The sequence below is a fragment of the Antechinus flavipes genome, chromosome 3 (genome assembly GCF_016432865.1).
Source record: "Antechinus flavipes isolate AdamAnt ecotype Samford, QLD, Australia chromosome 3, AdamAnt_v2, whole genome shotgun sequence".
In the NCBI taxonomy this organism is placed as follows: Eukaryota; Metazoa; Chordata; class Mammalia; order Dasyuromorphia; family Dasyuridae; genus Antechinus; species Antechinus flavipes.
Window position 1 is genome coordinate 565764034 of NC_067400.1, and position 19301 is coordinate 565783334.

General features: G+C 41.7%; 1 protein-coding gene across 1 annotated transcript in view; it reads left to right on the forward strand.

Moving 5' to 3' along the window:
* Nucleotides 1-19301, forward strand: part of LOC127555459 (bone morphogenetic protein 8B-like) — a 42799-nt gene that overhangs the window by 17989 nt on the left and 5509 nt on the right. Inside the window, exons 2-5 of the mRNA XM_051987755.1 lie at nucleotides 8789-8981; nucleotides 10033-10181; nucleotides 14293-14487; nucleotides 15235-15314. Of these exons, the coding sequence (XP_051843715.1) occupies nucleotides 8789-8981; nucleotides 10033-10181; nucleotides 14293-14487; nucleotides 15235-15314 (617 nt within the window). The remainder of the gene's footprint in view (nucleotides 1-8788; nucleotides 8982-10032; nucleotides 10182-14292; nucleotides 14488-15234; nucleotides 15315-19301) is intronic.

Consider the following 19301-nt stretch of genomic DNA (forward strand, 5'->3'; position numbering starts at 1 on the left):
TTCCTCCTGATTCCAAGGCTAGTGTACCACCTAAGTATCCCAGTACAGGTGAATAGACATAGATAACTGCTTTTTGATATATTTTGTTTCTTTTATAATTCTTAATATTTGGCTTTATAAATTTAAAAATGTGACTCTGAGAAGAGGCATATAGGTTTCAGTGGACAGTCCAAAGGCCTGTTTGCCATCGCCAACTCAGTGATCTAGCTCTGACATTGTTTAAATATGAGCCTTTCAAAGACAGCTTCAGTTTCTTTTCACTGAAGAAAGGCAGAGAGAGGTGGCAGGCTGGGATGGAGGGGCTCAGCTGGGATGTCCCATGAATTGCCTGACCCTTGACCACCGTCTTCTGATTTTTAAGGGAAGACCTCCTGAGAGATCATGGTCCTTCTCTACCATGCTCAGAGGGTCTATGAAAACTCAGACGTTCCTCATGGGCTTATGAAGCCTCCTTATCACAATATCCCTAAATGATCAGCAAGCATTTATTAAGCATCTGTTCTGTATCAGGTACTACTGCTATAGCTCTGGGGACACAGACTCAAAAAATATATTTCTTATCCCCTGTCAACAAAGTGCTTCCATTCCACTGGCAAAACATGGAGGCAGACAAATCAATACAAAACATGTACAAAAAGCTCAGAGTAATTTTTGTTGGGGTGGGGAGGTGGTGGCTAAGGAAAGTCTTCATAGGGGCTGGTTCTGGGCCTGAACTGTCAAGGCATCTAGGGATTCCAAGGTATGGTGGTGGGGAGAAAGCATCCCAGGCGTGGATCAATTGTAGAGGAGGAAATGGGATATCCAAGGAGTGAGCTGTCTCGCTCCTGATCGCTCAGGTCAAAGTACCCAGGTCTCTCCTCCCCAGCATGCAGGCTGTCAGTCTTCCGTAGCAAAAATGGATGGCCTGCCCTGGTTTTGTTCCCTCTCCACAGCAATATGATACTTAGGGAGAGGATGCAGTTTTAACAGAAAGCACTTTCCCCTTTAATTTTGTGTGACCACAGTTTTTGCCTCAGTTTCCTCATTTGTAAATAGGAGAGTGGGTAATCTGTAAATAGAGTAGTTCCTCTTGCGCAACATTCCCAAGCAATGAGTCAAGATTGAATAAGACTGCATGCAAGACCTTCTATAAACTCTGTAGTACCATGGAAAAGTTTAGGGTTTATTGTTGTGTTTTTTAGGTAAAGATATTTTTTTCCTGATCTAAAAAAGTTAACGTGAAAAGAGCCACAGATCTTTATGTCCTTGCCTCAAGTATCACTTCCCATGCCCCAGGCTCGATTCCATAGCACTCAGTTCATTTCAGAGACAGATGAGTGTTTCCCTGACAGATGTCCCAGTTTTGGGAATAGTACAAAAAGATTTCCTGTCCTGGAATCCCCAGGAAATTTATCAGGACTACAGATTTGCATGGAACAGTCAGGGGAAGAGTTCCTAGTTCTGGAGTCAGATATTTGAGTCCTGGGTCTTATATTTACTAACTTGGACCTTGGATAGTCCATTTCCCTTGGTGAGGGAGGTAAAGGGTTGGACCAAAGGAATGACTTCTGAAAGCTTTTCCAACTTTGACAACCCTTCTGGCTGTGGTATCCTGTGTTATAAGGCTCTGATGTTCTGTTGCTTTTTGGTGGGAAGAGGAAAGGCAATCAGGTCACACAGCTAATAACTATTAATAGTTACTATTAAATTAATCTTTATTTACTGTTATGATTATTAATTCAATTAATTAAAAACAATAGTTATTATTAAATTAGCAGATTTTAACTCAGTCCTCAACTCCAGGGCCAGTGCTCTATCCACTGCACCACCCAATTGCCCCCATTCTATGTTCTAAGGTTCCCTAATCCTTGTCATTTTATGTTCTAAGGTTCCTGCCAGCCTTGGCTGTGACTAATTATTTTTTGAGGTTTTTCTGAAATATCTGAGCTCTGACATTCTAGGCTTTAAGGGAGACTTCAGGAAGCCAAAGTAATGATTCCCTCTGGAAATCTCAAGCATAAACCTCACCTGCTCCATCTTAGAGTGACTTTAGTGTCCATTCCAGGATGGGCCCTGCCTTTAGACTCAGTACACAGGGGGCCCCATCCCTTCAGCTAGTACCAGGATGCTTAAAGCCACAGAAGGCTTTTCTTTAAGTGTCCCTTTTCCAGCTTGGGCTGGGAGCCAGCAGCTCCATGGCATCCGGGATGATATTTCTGCCTGGGGACTCTCACTTTGTAACTGCCCCCCCTGACCTGGGAGACCTGGATGAGTGATGGGGCCCCTAAAAGCCCAGACCAGCTAAGGGTGTGCAGCCAACCTACAGATACCACCAGAATGGGTTGTTTTTCCTCTGTCATAAGGAGAGATGAAAATATCAGTCCACCACAATGCTCCCCCTCCAGTATCCTGTCCCATCCTCCCCCCGTCCAGCTGTCCAGCCTGGGTGCCAGGCCCACACCGCGAGGGCAGGAAGTGCTCCCCGCATCCGCCCCCAGCCAGCCAACCTGAGGCTTTTTAAAAATGGGCTTGTGGTGAGTGAGCCCTAAGGCCGGAGGGTTGCAGCGGCTTCTTTTTAAAGACATACAGGCTCCTCATTAAATCTCAGTGTTGGGTTTCAGAGATACTCTGTCCCAATCACGCCCTGTTGGGAAGCATTTGGTCTGCAGCGCTCCCAGACTTCTTGCAGCTGGAAGGGAGGGCTCCAATTGTCATGATCCATTAAGTCAATTCAGTAGGCATTTGTTAAGTGCTCACTATGTGCTTATTACTGGTGATAAAAAGCAGGGCAAAAATAGCCCTTCCTCTCAAGGAGCCCAAAGTATAATGGAAGAGAGAGAATACAAACAAAAAGTCTACAAGATACAAAAGAGATTTTTTTTAAAAAAAAATTAAAAAGATAAAGGATATGTATGTGCAAAAATATTTGTAGCAGCTCTTTTTCTGGGAGCAAAGAACTGAAATTGAGGGGGTGCCTATCAGTTGGAGAATGGCTGAACAAACTGTGATATGTGATTATGATGAAACGCTGTTGTTCTATAAGAAATGATGAGCAGGATGCTCTCAGAAAAACCTGGAAAGACTTCCATGAGCTGATACAAAGTGAAATGTTCTATGTACAAAGTAACAGCAATATTGTAAGATGATCAGTTGTAAAAGACTTGATCCAAGACAATTCTAAAGGACTTGTGATGAAAAATGCTATCCATACAAAGAAAGATTTGATTGTGTCTGAATGCAGATTGGAGCATACTTTTTTTTTAACTTAAATTTTTTTCAGAGTTTTTTTTTTTTTTTTAGTATTTTCTATCACAATAAGACTATTATGGAAATGTTTTGCCTGACTACACATGTATTACCTACATTGAATTGCTTGCCTACCAAGGACCCACACTTAACACCACATACCAAGATAAGATCAAAATGGGTCCATGACCTAGGCATAAAGAACGAGATTATAAATAAATTAGAGGAACATAGGATAGTTTATCTCTCAGACTTGTGAAGGAGAAAGAAATTTGTGACCAAAGATGAACTAGAGACCATTACCAATCACAAAATAGAAAATTTTGATTATATCAAATTAAAAAGCCTTTGTACAAACAGAACGAATGCAAACAAGATTAGTAGGGAAGCAACAAACTGGGAAAACATCTTTACAATTAAAGGTTCTGATAAAGGCCTCATTTCCAAAATATATAGAGAACTGACTCAAATTTATAAAAAATCAAGCCATTCTCCAATTGATAAATGGTCAAAGGATATGAACAGACAATTTTCAGATGAAGAAATTGAAACTATTACCACTCACATGAAAGAGTGTTCCAAATCACTATTGATCAGAGAAATGCAAATTAAGACAACTCTGAGATATCACTACACACCTGTCAGATTGGCTAAGATGACAGGAAAAAATAATGATGAATGTTGGAGGGGATGCGGGAAAACGGGGACACTGATGCATTGTTGGTGGAATTGTGAACGAATCCAGCCATTCTGGAGAGCAATCTGGAATTATGCCCAAAAAGTTATCAAACTGTGCATACCCTTTGATCCAGCAGTGTTTCTATTGGGCTTATATCCCAAAGAGATACTAAAAAAGGGAAAGGGACCTGTATGTGCCAAAATGTTTGTAGCAGCCCTGTTTGTAGTGGCTAGAAACTGGAAACTGAATGGATGCCCATCAATTGGAGAATGGCTGGGTAAATTGTGGTATATGAATGTTATGGAATATTATTGCTCTGTAAGGAATGACCAGCAGGATGAATACAGAGAGGCTTGGAGAGACCTACATGACTGATGCTAAGTGAGATGAGCAGAACCAGGAGATCATTATACACTTCGACAACGATATTGTATGAGGATGTATTCTGATGGAAGTGGATTTCTCTGACAAAGAGACTTAACTGAGTTTCATTGGATAAATGATGGACAGAAACAGCTACACCCAAAGAAGGAATACTGGGAAATGAATGTGAACTATTTGATTTTTGATTTTCTTCCCGAGTTATTTTTACCTTCTGAATTCAACTCTCCCTGTGCAGTGGGAGAACTGTTCGGTTCTGCAAATATGTATTGTATCTAGGATATACTGCTACATATTTAACATATATAGGACTGCTTGCCATCTTGGGGGGGGGGAGGAGGGAGGGAGGGGAAAAAACGAAACATAAGTGATTGCAAGGGATAATGCTGTGTAAAAATTATCCTGGCATGGATTCTGTCAATACAAAGTTATTATTAAATAAAAAAAAATTTAAAAAAAAAAAAAGAATTGCTTGCCTATGCAATGTGAGAAGGGGAGGAAGGGAAAGAATCTAGAACTCAAAGTTTGAAAATTTGTTTTTACATGTAACAGAGGAAAATAAGATATACATTTTTTATTATAACTTTTTATTGACAGAACCCATACCTGAGTAATTTTTTTACAATATTATCCCTTGCACTCACTTCTGTTCTGACTTTGCCCCTCCCTCCCTCCACCCCTTCCCCCAGATGGCAAGCAGTCCTATACATGTTAAATATGTTATACTATATCCTAGATACAATATATGTGTGCAGAACTGAACAATTCTCTTGTTGCACAAGAATTGGATTCAGAAGGTAAAAATAACCCGGGAAGAAAAACAAAAATGCAAACAGTTCATTTCCCAGTGTTCTTTCTTTGGGTGTAGCTGCTTCTGTCCATCATTGATCAGTGGAACTGAGTTAGATCTCTTTGTCGAAGAAATCCTCTTCCATCAGAATACCTCCCCATACAGTAAGATATACATTTTTTAAAAGAAATATACGGGATAAATTGGAAGCAATCATTAGTTAAGAAATAAGCATTAAAAAGGATTGGGAAAGGCTTTTTCCAGTAGGTGGGAGTTTAGCTTGACCTGAGAAGAAGCCAGGAAGCAAAGGGAGAGTTTCAGACAAAGGGAATGGCTAGAGAATATGCCCAGAGCTAAGAGATGGGGTGGAGGCTGAGTACAGTTTAAAAAGTGAAACAGGAAATTTTCCATATGATCCTGGAGGCAATAGGGAACTGGAATTGAAGAGAGGGTGATACAGTTTGGACTCTGCTTTAGGAGGCTGAGTAGGGGATGACTGGGGGAGAGTTGAGGTCCACCAGCAGCTCGTGCAGTATAGTTCATGTGGGAAGTGCTGAGAGCCTGGACCAGGGAAATGGGCTCTATCAGAGGAGAGAAGGGGGCACATAGAGGAGATGTGATTCAGACAGAAACCTCAGGAGGTGACCGGAGACAGGCTTTGTGGGGTGAGGGGAAAGAGAAATCAAGGAGACACCGAGGTTGGAGGGGCAGGCATTGACAATAATAGATAAAATATGAAGAGGGGAAAGTTTGTAGGGGAAAAGATATTGAAGATGTTGGATTTGAGAGGTCCAAGAGTCAGCGAGAGATGCAATACTGCAGGTCAGAAGAGAGGTGCTTTTAGATAGTCCTAGAGAAAGCATTTTAGCACCTGAGTTCAAATCCTGTCTTGGACACTTACCAGCTGTCACTTGATTTTTCTGTACCTCAGTTCCTTTATCTTTAAAACAAAGGAGTAGGACTCAAGGACCCTTCTAGCTCTAACTCTGTTATATTCTCCTGCAACTTCTCCTTTGGCATTTCTTCTGATCTTCCCTTCACTGTGAGGGAGAAAAGACTCCTGGGACTAAGATTCTCTGACTGGAAGCTCCTCAAGGGTGTGTGTTCAGAGGTTGGGACTTAAATGTTTAATGAGCTGAATAGAGTTGAAATGAATGAGGAAATGGAGGCTTATAGGGAGAAGTGACTTGCTCAAGCTGGTTTAATTAGGATGTCCAGAACAGGATTCTCAGTCCTGGGAGAAAGAACCCTAGGTCTTATGGGATTTTGAGACTGTAAATCCTGTCTCTAATCCTGCTCTGGTTTGGTCCATGACCTTGGACAAGTCACCTCCCAGGAGGAGGATACCTGCCCCCTTTCCTGCCAGAGGTGCAGAAGGAGCTAGATGTCTTGGTCTTGGCCAATCAGAGCCATTTCTTTACTGGACCAACCAATGTGCCTATGTAGGTGAAGAGACCTTAAAGGACTATCCAAATGCTATCTATTCATATTTTTATGGTGCATGTTTATCACAAAAGTTTTTCTTTTAATAGTCACATGACAGAGAAGAAACAAATGCTTGCTAATTGAAAAAACAAATTAAAAAGTTACAATTTTTCTGGGCTTGGTTTTTCCCCTGTGTAAGTCCTTAAGATCTTTCCTAGCCCACAAGCCTATCTCTCTTGCCTTCAGCTTTAGTCTTCTTTCATCTCATTGCTTTATCCAGTTAATTCAGAAAGGTGCTTTTCCCTTCAAAATGTGGATAAACGTCATGGGTGCTGCTTTCATTTGCCTGTGGGGAGAGGACTGTTTAGTGCTGGTTTCCCAAATGGAAATCTAAAAATATATGTCCATATTAAACAGACAGCTCATTTGGGGGGGGAGGGGGAAGGAGGGAGAGAACACGCATTTATTAAGCTCTTACTATGTGCCTGCACTGGGCTAAGCACAACTATTTTGTCATTTCTAAAATCAGCAGGCTTGCTGTCTGTTCATACACTAGTTTTGATTGTCACTGTGATGCTGGGGTCCCTGGGCCTCCTTTAAAAATTTCTCCTCAGAGCTACTGATGCTCAGTTTCACCCACTGATATTCATTGTTTTGGCTGAAGTTTGGTCTCATATTCAAATGTAAATATCAGTCCCCAGGGGTCCCTCTTAAAGCCACCTTCAGGGACTTAATCTGCCTTGTGTGGAGTTTGTCACCTTGGTTAAGAACAAGTTTTGATTGGGAAACGGGTGACCCTAGTCACTGGAGAGAGAATTCTGATGTTTGGGTCTCAGCCCAGAAGCATGATCTTTGTTCAGATGACAAAAATACTCCTCTAATGGCTGCTTCAGGTCCTCCTTTCCCAGGAGGAAAATGTAATGAAATGAAAAGCAGAAGGTGATGTGGATGGTAACTGTAGTTAGAAGACGGGTATATATAATACGTTCAAAATGATTGTACATGTATAACCTATTTCGGATTGCTTGCTGTTTTGGAAAGGGGGGATTAGGGAGGGATGGAGAACAAAATTTGGAACTCAAAATCTTACAAAAATGAATCTAGAGTAAATTGAGTTGAAGATGATTTTGGTGATAGTAGCCACATGAGTGAAGTGAAAGGGGCAAATGCAAGAGTTGTTATGGAGATAGAAATGATGAGATTCTGCCATTGATGGAAAAGAATGATTTTGAGGTTATGAATGTGGGTAACTAGGAAAATGATGGTACCATTGGCAGAAACTAGGTGAATTTAGGAAGGAAGATCAAATGTTGGATGTCAGATACCCATGGGCCACTGGTTAGAGATGGCCAATAGACAGTAGGTGATGTGGGACTGGACTCAGGAGAGAGACTAGGGCTGGATATACGGATCTGGGAGTCATCTGAATAAAGATGATAACTGAACCCATAGAAGCAGAGAACGTCACTAAAGGAATTGGCATAGGGAGAAAAGAGGAGCTACCTGAGACAGGGCCTTGAGATATACATAAAATTAGGGGGAAGTATATCGAAAATTATCTAATTCACACTTACCAATTCTCCTTTGCCAGTTTAATTAGCTAGGTAGCACTTGTTACTATGTGAGAGGTACTATACTAAAGGCTTTGCAAATATTATCTCAGTTGATCCTCACAAGACCCCTGGGGGAGGGGTAGGTTCTGTTATTATCTCCATTTTACAGTTAAGAAAAATGAGGCAGACAGAGGTTAAGTAACTTGCCCAGATCAGAAAGTTTTTAAAGTATCTGAGGCTAGACTAGCTAAAATTTAATGAGGGATATGAAACTGCACCAACAGCCATAACATAGAATGATGTCCAATAAGTGCATACATCTAATAAAATGCATAAAATGTAGTCTAGAGCAGGGGAGAATCCTTACTTGTCAAGATTGGCGAGGCTTACTAATGGAGTCACAGTTTTGATCTGGGTGGTTCTTAAAATAAGATTAGATGCAGGAGAGAGGGTAATATGAAGGCATTCCTGGCAGAGGGTACCACAGGAGCAAAAACATAATGGTGGAGTGTATTTGCAAGGGACAGAGGGCAAGTTTTCCAGCTGAGTTGGCCAGTGGCTCACAGGAAGGGCAAAGGTATCCCTGAAATCACAGGGAGCCTTGAATGCCAGGCAGAGGAGCTCAGCCTTGGTCCCTAGACAGGAGCCATGGCTCCCATGGCTGGTCTATCCATGATCTTTTGCATCAGATTCTTTTTTTCTTCATCCCACCTTCCCCCCAATTTTCTCTTCCAGTCGAACATGACCGGGATCTATTCTACCAGGAACCCTACTGGAAAGAGTTTCGATTCGACTTGACCCAGATCCCATCGGGGGAATGCGTCACAGCTGCTGAGTTCCGTATCTATAAGATGAGGAGTTTCACCCGACACCTCAATAAGACCCTCCACATCAGTGTGTACGAGATTGTCACCGAGCAGTCTAACAGGTGCCGAGCCCTTTTTCCACCAGGAGGGATTGTACTTGTTTAGTCTGGCCACAGAGGGTAGAACCAGGAGCTCCGGAGAGGCAGATCGAGGCATGAATAAGAGCTATAACAGGCTCAAGGAGGGCTGGGGGTCCCCTCTCTGGCCGGCTCTAAGCCAAAACAGGATGACCACTTGCCATACATGTCAGACGGCATAGAGTAAACACTTTGTCTTCCTTAAAGTGCCACATTCATATTATTTTGCTGGCACAGGATGGTTTCTCAGAACTCATAGGTACCCCCACAACACAATGAGATAACAACAATAATAACACCAAAGAGAAGGGAATATGCGTTATTTATATAGCATCTAATATGTACCAGACACTGAACTAAGCACTTTTTATAAATATTATCTCACTTGAGCCTTACAATAATCTTGTAAGATAGGTATCATTATTATCCCATTTTACAGATGAGGAAACTGAGGCACAAAGAGGTTATCAAGTGACTTCTCAGGATCACACAGCTTGTATCTAAGGCCAAATTTGAATTCAAGTTTTACTCAGGTTCAGCACTGTGCCTCCTAGAAGCTTATAATAATAGACATTTATACAGTGCTTTAATATTTATCGTGCACTTTTTATAGATTAGCTCATTCAAGCTCATACAACCCTACAAAGTGAGCACTTTCACATATTTTATTATCCCCATTCTGAAGAAGAGAAAACTGAAGTCCAGAGGGATAAAGTGACTGTTCCTAGCTAGTGTATTTCAGGCAGCAGCTGACATTGCAGGAGAAAACATGGTAACTTAAAAAGAGACCTTGTAAGAATGCATAAAGGGTGGTTTCCAAATATCAGAGTGGGTACGCTGGTATTTGAAAGCACGTCATCCTCTGGGAAGTCAAAAAGTTTCCCAGAAAAAATAAAGACAAGCTTGAGGGAAGTTTTCTACATTTTTTCAATGGTGAGAAATGGGGACAGGATTTGGACTCTCCATGGTCCTGATACCCAGACAGGTAGTTTCAATCACCTCGGATCTAATCTGGCTGATTTTCTTGTTTCTACAGGGAATCTGACTTATTCTTACTAGATCTGCAGACTGTCCAGGCTGGGGATGAGGGATGGCTGGTTTTTGATGTCACAGCTGCCAGTAATCACTGGTTATTAAATCGTAAGAGTCACCTTGGACTTCGTCTTTATGTGGAAGCCGAGGACGGTAAGACCTGTATTAGGCTTCCCATCTGAGAGGTTTGCTTTGGAGATGCCCTCCTGGGAAATGAGTATATGTTGGGCTCTACAGGAGGGAACCAGGACCTGGTTTTGAACTTTTCAGAAAGCTCAGGACCCAGCCCAATCCCTCCCAAAGTGATGCTTTATATAGAATAGCCCTCTGTCCTGGGGACTTTGTACACTAGTTCTATGAAACAAATTGAGGAGAAGGGGAGAATGGGATAATGCAAACCTCAGAAATTCCTAAATTATAGGGGATAGGGAATAGGTCTGCTTTCATTCTTATAGGAAACTCCCAAATGAGGGATTTCCTTCTACCAATGCAGATTGGCATCTTTGCTGAAATTTTGTCAGAGAATTGTTTAGAGCCCAGCTTCTTAAACTGTGGTTCACATCCCTGTGTGGAGTCTTGTAACTGAATGTGGAGGGTTTGAAATTATGATTTATTATCAGTAAATGTTTGATTTGTATACCTATTTTATATAACTATATACCCAGAGTCATATAAAAATTTCTTAGATGAAAAGAGATCAGAATGGAAAAAGTTTAAAAAACTCTGCTGTAGAGAGCACTTGAGAATTTACGTGACTTGTCCAGGATCACACAATAAGTATCAAGGATGAGACTTGAACAAGGATCTTTCTAGCACCACCTTAAAATCCCTGAATGTCAGAGTAGGAAGTTTCCTGTTAAGGGAGATCACCTCATCCAATTCCTTCATTTTAGAAGCAAGGAAACATCCCAAAATGGAAAGGGACTGCCCAAGATCACACAGCAAGAATGACAGAACCAGAGCTTCTGACTCCCAAATCTAGAACCCTTTTCATTACATCAGCTTGTCTGGGATGGGCTTAGCAGCAATTCTGTGCAAGCCCACAAACTCCGAGATGTATTGAGCCACTCAGTCCAGAAAAGATGACGGAGAATTCAGGGTGGAGTTCCTGCTGTGCCTGCCAGAAAGGTAGCTCTCCTTCCCAGAAGTCTAACTGGAATTGGCCTCCCTTTGCCAGGATGGAAAGGCCTGGAGGCCTTGGTCTTTTGTGGCTGATCTTTTTTAAAAGCTGACTCTAGGGGCAGAAGCAGAGCCCTGAGCTGGGGATCAGCGATGCTTTGTGCCCCAGAACATCTGCGGCTGAGCTGGACAGCCTGCCGGGGTCCACTCTAAACTTGGCTGGTCCTGGATGAGGGTGGAAGATGTTTCCAAATCTCTACAAGTGCTGAGCTGGCTAAAACTCAGAACCAACCAGTTAGGAGATGAAACAGCTTTGCCTTAATTGAACTCAATTCAACAAACATCTATTTAACATGTGCAAAAAACAGTGCTAGGCGCTGGGAATGCAAAATACATTGCATTGGGCAATACTGGAGTCCAAAAGCTAAACCAGTAATGGGGAGGGGGGGAGAACAAAAATAACAGCTTCTTAGGGGATGGGGAGACTCACACTGAGAGCTCCCTGAAAGTAGACTGGGCTGTCTCAGGAAGCAGTGGGTTCTCTCTCATTTGAGATCATCGGGCACAGACTGGAAAGTCACTTGTTGGAGACACTGTAGAAGAAGAGAATGGGCCTTCTAAGGGCTAGTCCTAGAGGAAAGTGCAGTTTGAAATTGAACCTAAAAGTCAATATGGTGAACTAGAAAACCAAATACTGCTTGTGTCACCTTGGAGGACCAAGATCCAGGTATTTCTGGTTCATAACATAGAGCCAATCTTGTACTAGACCTATGCACAAAGGTGCCACTAGGGCTGCATTTTAATGGTAAAGTGAAATTTATAAATATTGAAATGCTACTTCATTAACAGTTATTATTTAGCAACAACAACAACAATAATATGTAACCATAAGGCTCACAGACAATTCGCTCAAAACATTGTGGTCAGTACTATAAATGTGGTTACTCTAATTTTACAGATAGAGAAACTGAGCTTGCAAAGTAACTTTTTCATAGCTAGTTAAGAGTTAGAGCTAGGATTTGAATCCAAGACTCCTAGCTCCAAATCTCATATGCCTTTTATTATACCATGGTACCTCTCATTAGGTGATATGAGGAGATATCTTGAGTAAGAAGCAGTGTACCCAGGGACAATTGTGGGAAGATGTGGGACATGTTTAGAGAAAAGTCAATACTAGAACCAGAAAAGAAGAATGGGAAATAAGACTGGAAAAGGAGGTTAGGCCCAAATTCTGAGCAGCCTTGAATAGGAAGCTGTGGAGGTTGGACTTTAATCTGTAGAAGGTGAGGAACAACTGAAGGAGGATCAGCCAATGCAAAACTCCAGACCCAGGTAGTGACAAGGTATGTATAACAGACCCCAAAGGATATCTGCCTTGTTGGCAAATGGGACTCAATCTTGGCATTTCTCAGGGATAGATGCAAAGATCAGCACTTGGGATAGATGAAAATCCATGTGAATAATACCTCACTTTTATATAGCACTTTACAAATGTCATCTCATCTGGTCCTCACAACAATCCTGTGAGGCAAGTGCGGTTGTTATCCACATTATGCAGAGGAGGAAACTGAGAAGTGAGAAAGTCTGTGATTTGCCTGGGGTCATAAAGCTAGGAAGTATCCAAGATAGGATTTGAATTGAGGTCTTCCTAACTCCATGTTCAGCACTCAGTCCACTTCACCACCTAAATGCTCCTGTGAAAAAGAGGTGAGTATCATAGGGGATGGAAGTTCAACATGAGCCATTAATGTGATCTTAAACTGCATTCATAGGAACTCAATATTCAGAATAAAAGAGGTGATGATCATGTAGTCTGTCTTGGTAAGACCATGTATGGAATATTGCATCCAGTTGGAGGCACCACATTTTAGAAGAGATATTAACAAAATCGAGCAGGTTCAGAGGAAAAAGACCAGAATAGCAAGAAAACTGGAAAGCAATCTGGAATTATGGATAAGAAATTACCAAATTGTGCTTCAACTCATCATACTGCTACTAATGCAAAGAAAGAGGGAAAGGACCCACATGTAAAGAAATATTTACAGCAGCTCCTTTTGTGTAGGCAAAAGAATTGGCAACAAAGGGAATGCCCGTTAATTGGGTAATGGTTAAAGAAATTATGATATCTGAATATAAAGGAACTCTTTTGTGCTATAGTATTGTGTGATAGTTTCAGAAAAAACCTGGAAAGATCTGTATAAACTGATGCAAACTGAAATGAGCATGATCCAGAGAACAATCTACACAATAACAGCAATATTGTAAAGATAATCAACTTTGAAAGACTTAGTAACTCTCATCAATGCAATTATCCACTATAATTCCAAAAAACTCATGATGAAACATGCTACCCACCTCCAGATAGAGAACTGATGGACTCAGTACAGAAGCCTATTTTTCTTCCCTCCCTTTTTCTTTTCTTTCCTTCCTTTTAAATTTTTTCTTCCTTCTTCCTTTCTCTTGCTTTCTTTCTTTTTCTTCCTTCCTTTCTTCATCCCTCCCTTCCTTCCTCCCTCCCTCCCTTCCTTCCTTCCTCTCTCCCTTCCTTCCTTCCTTCCTCCCTCCCTTCCTTTTTTCTTTCTTCCTTCCTTCCTTTCTTTCTCTCTCTCTTTCTTTCTTCTTTTCTCTTTTTTAATTTTCTTCTCTGTGTGTGTCTCTGTATGTATGTCTTTCTCTCTTTTGCACTCTCTTTCTTCCCTCCTTCCTTCCTTTTTTTTCTTTCTTAAAATCTGTCCTGTATACTTACTTAGAATAGATTTGTTGTCCCTATATTCTCAGTAGTTATGAGGGGAGAGAGAAAGAGAGAAGGGAGAAAATTTGGAATTGAAAAAATATTTGTTTCTGTGGAAGAAGAAAGAAAAAGAAAGAAGAATGAATGAATGAATGAATGAATGAATCTTATAACCTTTGCAGGATGGATTAGAGATTGAAGGCAGGAAAACTGATTAGGAGTTTAGGAGGTTACTGAGGTTGTCTAGGAGGATAACAGAGACTGTGGAGGGGGCAAATATCCAAAGGAGATTTTAATGGAAGATTCAGTAGAGACTTGGTTACAGATTTGGTAGTGGATATTGCATCCTTAGGAACTTTAATATAAATCTATGCCCTCAGTAAACAAATGTATTTTCTTTCCTGTATATCTCAGGGCGAAGTGTTGATCCTGGATTAGCTGGACTGCTGGGTCGGCAAGGGCCACGCTCCAAACAACCTTTTATGGTCACGTTTTTCAGGGCAAATCAAAATCCCATCCGAGCTCCTCGGGCACTCAAGCAACTAAAGAAAAGGCAGCCGAAAAAAAGCAATGACCTCCCTCACCCAAACAAACTCCCGGGGATCTTTGGTAAGAGGCAGGAGACAAAAGGCTCCAAACATAAGTTAGAGATGTGGCAAATCTGTATTTGGAAATCATAGAGTGTGGAGGAGAGCCCAGAGAGAGTCTCAAAGTCCCTATTATTCAGAGAGGAGATAGAATAGCAATAAACCAGGCAGAACTAAGTCCCAAGAATAATAAAAAATAGTTTTGATGCTTCAACATTGCTTTACTGTTTTCAATGTGCTTTATATTTAGTATCTGACATTTGATCCTCAAGACCATCGTGATAGATAATAGCAAATGTGTCATTAGCCCCGTTTTAAAGATGAGGAAGCTGAGGCACAAACACATTGAAAGATTTGCTCAGTGCCATGACACACAACTGATATTGGCAGAGCCAGCAATAGAATTGAGGTTTCCTGATTCTAAGACCAATGTCCCATTTGCTCCAGTTGGCTGCCTCTCAGCAACCCTAGAGAGCAGTAATGTTAAGTTAATAATTTCACAAGTTCTAGTGACTTATTCATCAACTTAATGAAGTAATTATAACCATTCACATTTAAGTAAGATTTCAAAGTTTATCAATTTTCCTCATAACAATACCATGAGGTTAAGTAGTGAACTATCATCCTTCCAGTTTTGTGGATGGGAAAACTGAAGAATAGGAAAATTCAGTGACAACCCAGGATCATTATTCTCTCTACAATGCCACAGTGCTTTGTTGAACTAACCAGTGGTATCCTAGAAAAGACATTTATTCTTCTCTTCCTCCAGATGACATCCATGCTGCCGAGGGCAGGCAGGTTTGCAGGAGGCATGAGCTCTACGTTAGCTTTCAGGATCTTGGTTGGCTGGTAATTTCCTATCTCATTTCTTAAATAAGAAATCCTTTTGAAACAAAAAATAAATTGTACAAACAAGATGTCAGAATGTTCTCTGCCCTAACTGAACTATTCCAACAACATGAGTGTGAGGCACAAGGCAGGAGGGTGAACGAATGAAGCAACTTTATGGGGGCCACTTGAAGGGAGATTTTCCAGGACTGGGATGGGTTGCCCTGGGAGAGAGATATTGAGACCTCCCAGAGAGTTGAAGAAGGAATAGTCCTTTATGATTCTCCAGCCCAAACAAAGCAGCTTGTGACCTACCACGGACAGCTCCACACTCTGAAGTCTCACCAAGGGAGCTCTCCCTGCCTCTAAAACAGGGACCAGGCTCTGAACAGACAGGGAGACTTCAGGAACAAGAGGCAAGGAAGAAAAGCAGTTGTTAGGAATGTTTAGTTTTTAAGAAATAAGGAGTCTTTGGAGAAAACTTTGTTGTTATTTCCCTGCTATCAGCCATCCCTGTATCTGTTATGTCAGTATCTCCTATGTTCCTATGCATTTATGCATTGTCTTCCCCATCAGAATATTAACTTCTCCGGGGCTCCTTATACTTTTCTTCGTATTCCCAGAGCTTGGCTTAGCACAGAATAAACACTTACATGCTTGTTGACTGGTTGATCAGGGATCAATGCTGATCTGTGGATTGGTGGTTGGGAAACCTAGATCTAGTCCAACCCCATTGTTTTACAAATAGGGAACCTGAGTCCCAGAGAAGGAGCATGGTTTTTGCAGTCACAAACAAAGAAGTGGCAGAACAAGTATTAGAACCTAGGTTTCCTGACTTGTAGTCCAGGGCTTTTCATCCATGACATCATCATTCTAAAGAGATGAATTTGAGTGAGGATTATTGGTATAAGGGTCCTTAATCAGGAATGTGTAAGAATATTCTACTAAGAATCATGATTTACTCCAGTCTAGACATTGACCTATGAGCCTAAGACAGAAAGGCAGGTCCTACCTTGACCTTCATACTTAACCTTTCATCCTAAGCCTTTGGAGCTTTTTTAGGAAACATGTCCTTTCTTGCTTACTTAACTCCTTAATTATAAAGCATTAACATTACCACTACTTTTGCTCAGGCCCTGGTAACCTCACACTTGGACTGTTGTCCTGGTAATCTCACACTTGGACTCTTGTAACAGCCTCCCCATTAGTGTTCCTAGTCTCTCCCACTCTCCAATCATCGCCAACTGCCAAAAATAATCTTCCTTATCTGTGGACCTGGCTTTCCTGCTCAAAAACTTTCTGTGGCACCCTCAAAGTTTCTCCAAGTTAAAATACAAATGCCTGGGTGATACATTTAAGGTCTGCTGCAATCTACCCTCAACTGATTTTCCAGATTTATTTCACTTATTTCAGATGCTTCTTCATGCAGTCTAGGTTCTAGGTGGACCAGACTAATTTGTTTCCCTCCAGCTGTGCTCTTTCTCACATCAGTGCAGCCTTACCCATATACCTGGAAGCATTCATCCTCCTCTTCTACCAAGGCTTCCCTGATTCCCTCCCCAGCTCCAGCTACAAGTGATATCTCTCTCTCTCTCTCTCTCTCTCTCTCTCTCTCTCTCTCTCTCTCTCTCTCTCTCTCTCTCTCTCTCTGTCTCTCTGTCTCTGTCTCTCTCTCTGTCTCTCTCTCTCTCTCTCTGTCTCTCTCTCTCTCTCTCTGTCTCTCTCCAGACATTCTCTTCTGCGCTCTATTGGAATCTTACCTTTGTTCCCAGTGGATTCTACTTTGTACTGTGTTTATTGGTGTCTATGTCATCGCTTTCTTCTTTCTTTTCAACTCCTTAAGGCTAAGAACTGGATAAACCCTATACCTGTTGAATTGGTAGCAATGCACCCTCAGGCTGCTTATCTTCCTACATAACCATTCCCTTTGATGTTGTTGTCAGTTTATTTGTTTGTTGCAAGTTCTACCTTCCAGAGGTTATTGATTTCATCTGAAATATTTGATCTTTGGTTAAAGCTAGCAAAGCAGCACTGCTCCTGGTTATGATCCCATGGTCTGAGCAGCTCCTGAGCATAATTCATTTAGAATTCACTCAGAATTCTCTGTTTTGTACAAAAATATATTAAAAGACTGGAGCTTAGAAATAAAACACATTATTCAAAAGATGAATCACATTGAGGGCAAGATTTAAAGAAGTTGGAAAGAAGGAAGCATTTAATAAGTACCTTTATGCCAAAGATAAAAGAGAGAGGAGAAGGTATCCTTTCTAGGAAAAAAGAAGTCAAGACTGTCTCAGACAGGGTGATTTATTGACAGTCCCTTCTGGGTATGCTACCAACAAAAAGAGAGTGTTCCCACTGGGTTGCAAGAAAATTCAGAGTTAGGAGACAGACTGAGAGGAGAAGAAGAAAGGAAGAGAGAGGGGGGAGATGAGAAAAGGCGGGAAGAGAAAGAAGGTGGAGAAAGAAAAGGAGGAAGAGAGCAAGAAAGGGACAGAGAGAAGAGAAAGAAACAGAAAATGAGAGAGATAAGGGGAAGTGAGAGAGAAGGAGGAGACAGAGAGCAAGAGAAAAAAAGGGAAAGAGAAAAGGAGGAAGAGAGAAATAGAGGGGGAAATAGAGACAGAGATTTCCTTTTCTGGTTCACAATGTCTATCCCATACCCAGTAGGATGTAAGCTCTTTGAGAAGAGAGATTTTATTTTTGCCACAGGATTCTCGATTTGTCACAGGTCTAGAATGGATCTAAAGGTCATCAAATCCACCCCCTCCTTTTACAGATAAGGAAACTGAGATGCAGAGAGGTGAATTGATTTGTCCTAAAATTCACAGGTGGCAAAGCAGGGACTTGAACCCAGGCTCTCTAACTTCCACTCCATTACTTTCCCCACATTATTATACTCCAAGTACAGTGCCCAGCATATAGTTAGCACCTATTAAATGCTTCTCGAGCTGCACTGAGTCAAATCCCTCCCAGAACTGGTCCATGGGATATGACTTCAGAGCAATTTGGTGTCAAATTCCTGGGGATAGGAAACAATAGGAGCCAAAGTGTGGAGCTAGGAAAGTCCCGGGAGGAGAGTTTCCTCACTCCCCACGCTCACGTCATGCCTTCCTTCCACCCACACAAGCCTTTCTGACTTCCCAGCTCCAGAGAAAGGTGAACCTTTGTCCACACCCAGTTATTCCAGTGGGGAGTGAATGAGCATACCTTCTCCCTGGTCAGAGGAAAGCTGATGGTTCCAGGACATCTTTCCAGACTTAGCCAACACTAACAGAAGGATGTCTCTCCATGGCAACCTCACAACTCTGGGCTTTGACTACCCCTAGTCCTCAGCAGAATCCATTCCATGCCAATATGCACTTATTAAACTCTTGCTGTATATGCATAGAGTACCACTTTAGCATCAGTGCTGTTATCAAAGAAAGGGGGCTTTTTGTTTAGGATTCGTCAGAATTTTTTTAATGATACAGGGCACTTATTTTAAATTTGGATGCAAGACATCTTTCTTTCAAACACTTCAGAATGTCTTGTCAGTCCCTGGGGTTCATGACCACATTCTCTTACAAGAGCCTGAAGATCCCAGCTGTGCACCAGTGAGTGAGATCATGTTCTCAGCTTTCAGAAGGTCAATCAATCAACAGACATGTGCCAGACACTGTGCTAAACCTGGGGCTGGAAGTACCAAGATTTAAACAGTCCTTGTCCCCAACTTACATTCATCAGGAGGCCACAAGTCCATATGCGTATACAGGAATACGAAAATCTATATATATTCATAGTATAAATCCCAAGTGGTTTAGGGAGGGGAGTATTAGCAGTTGGGAGAATCAGGAAAGGCTCCAAGCAGGAGACGGTGTCTATTCTATAGAAGTAAAGGATCATAAGAGGCGGAGGGGATGAGAATGCCTGACAGACATGTGGCACAGCAGAGCCAGGACATAGAGGGTTGTATATTAGGAGCAGAGGGGGCAGGTGGGCCGGCTCAGGCCATGCAGGAGAGAGGGT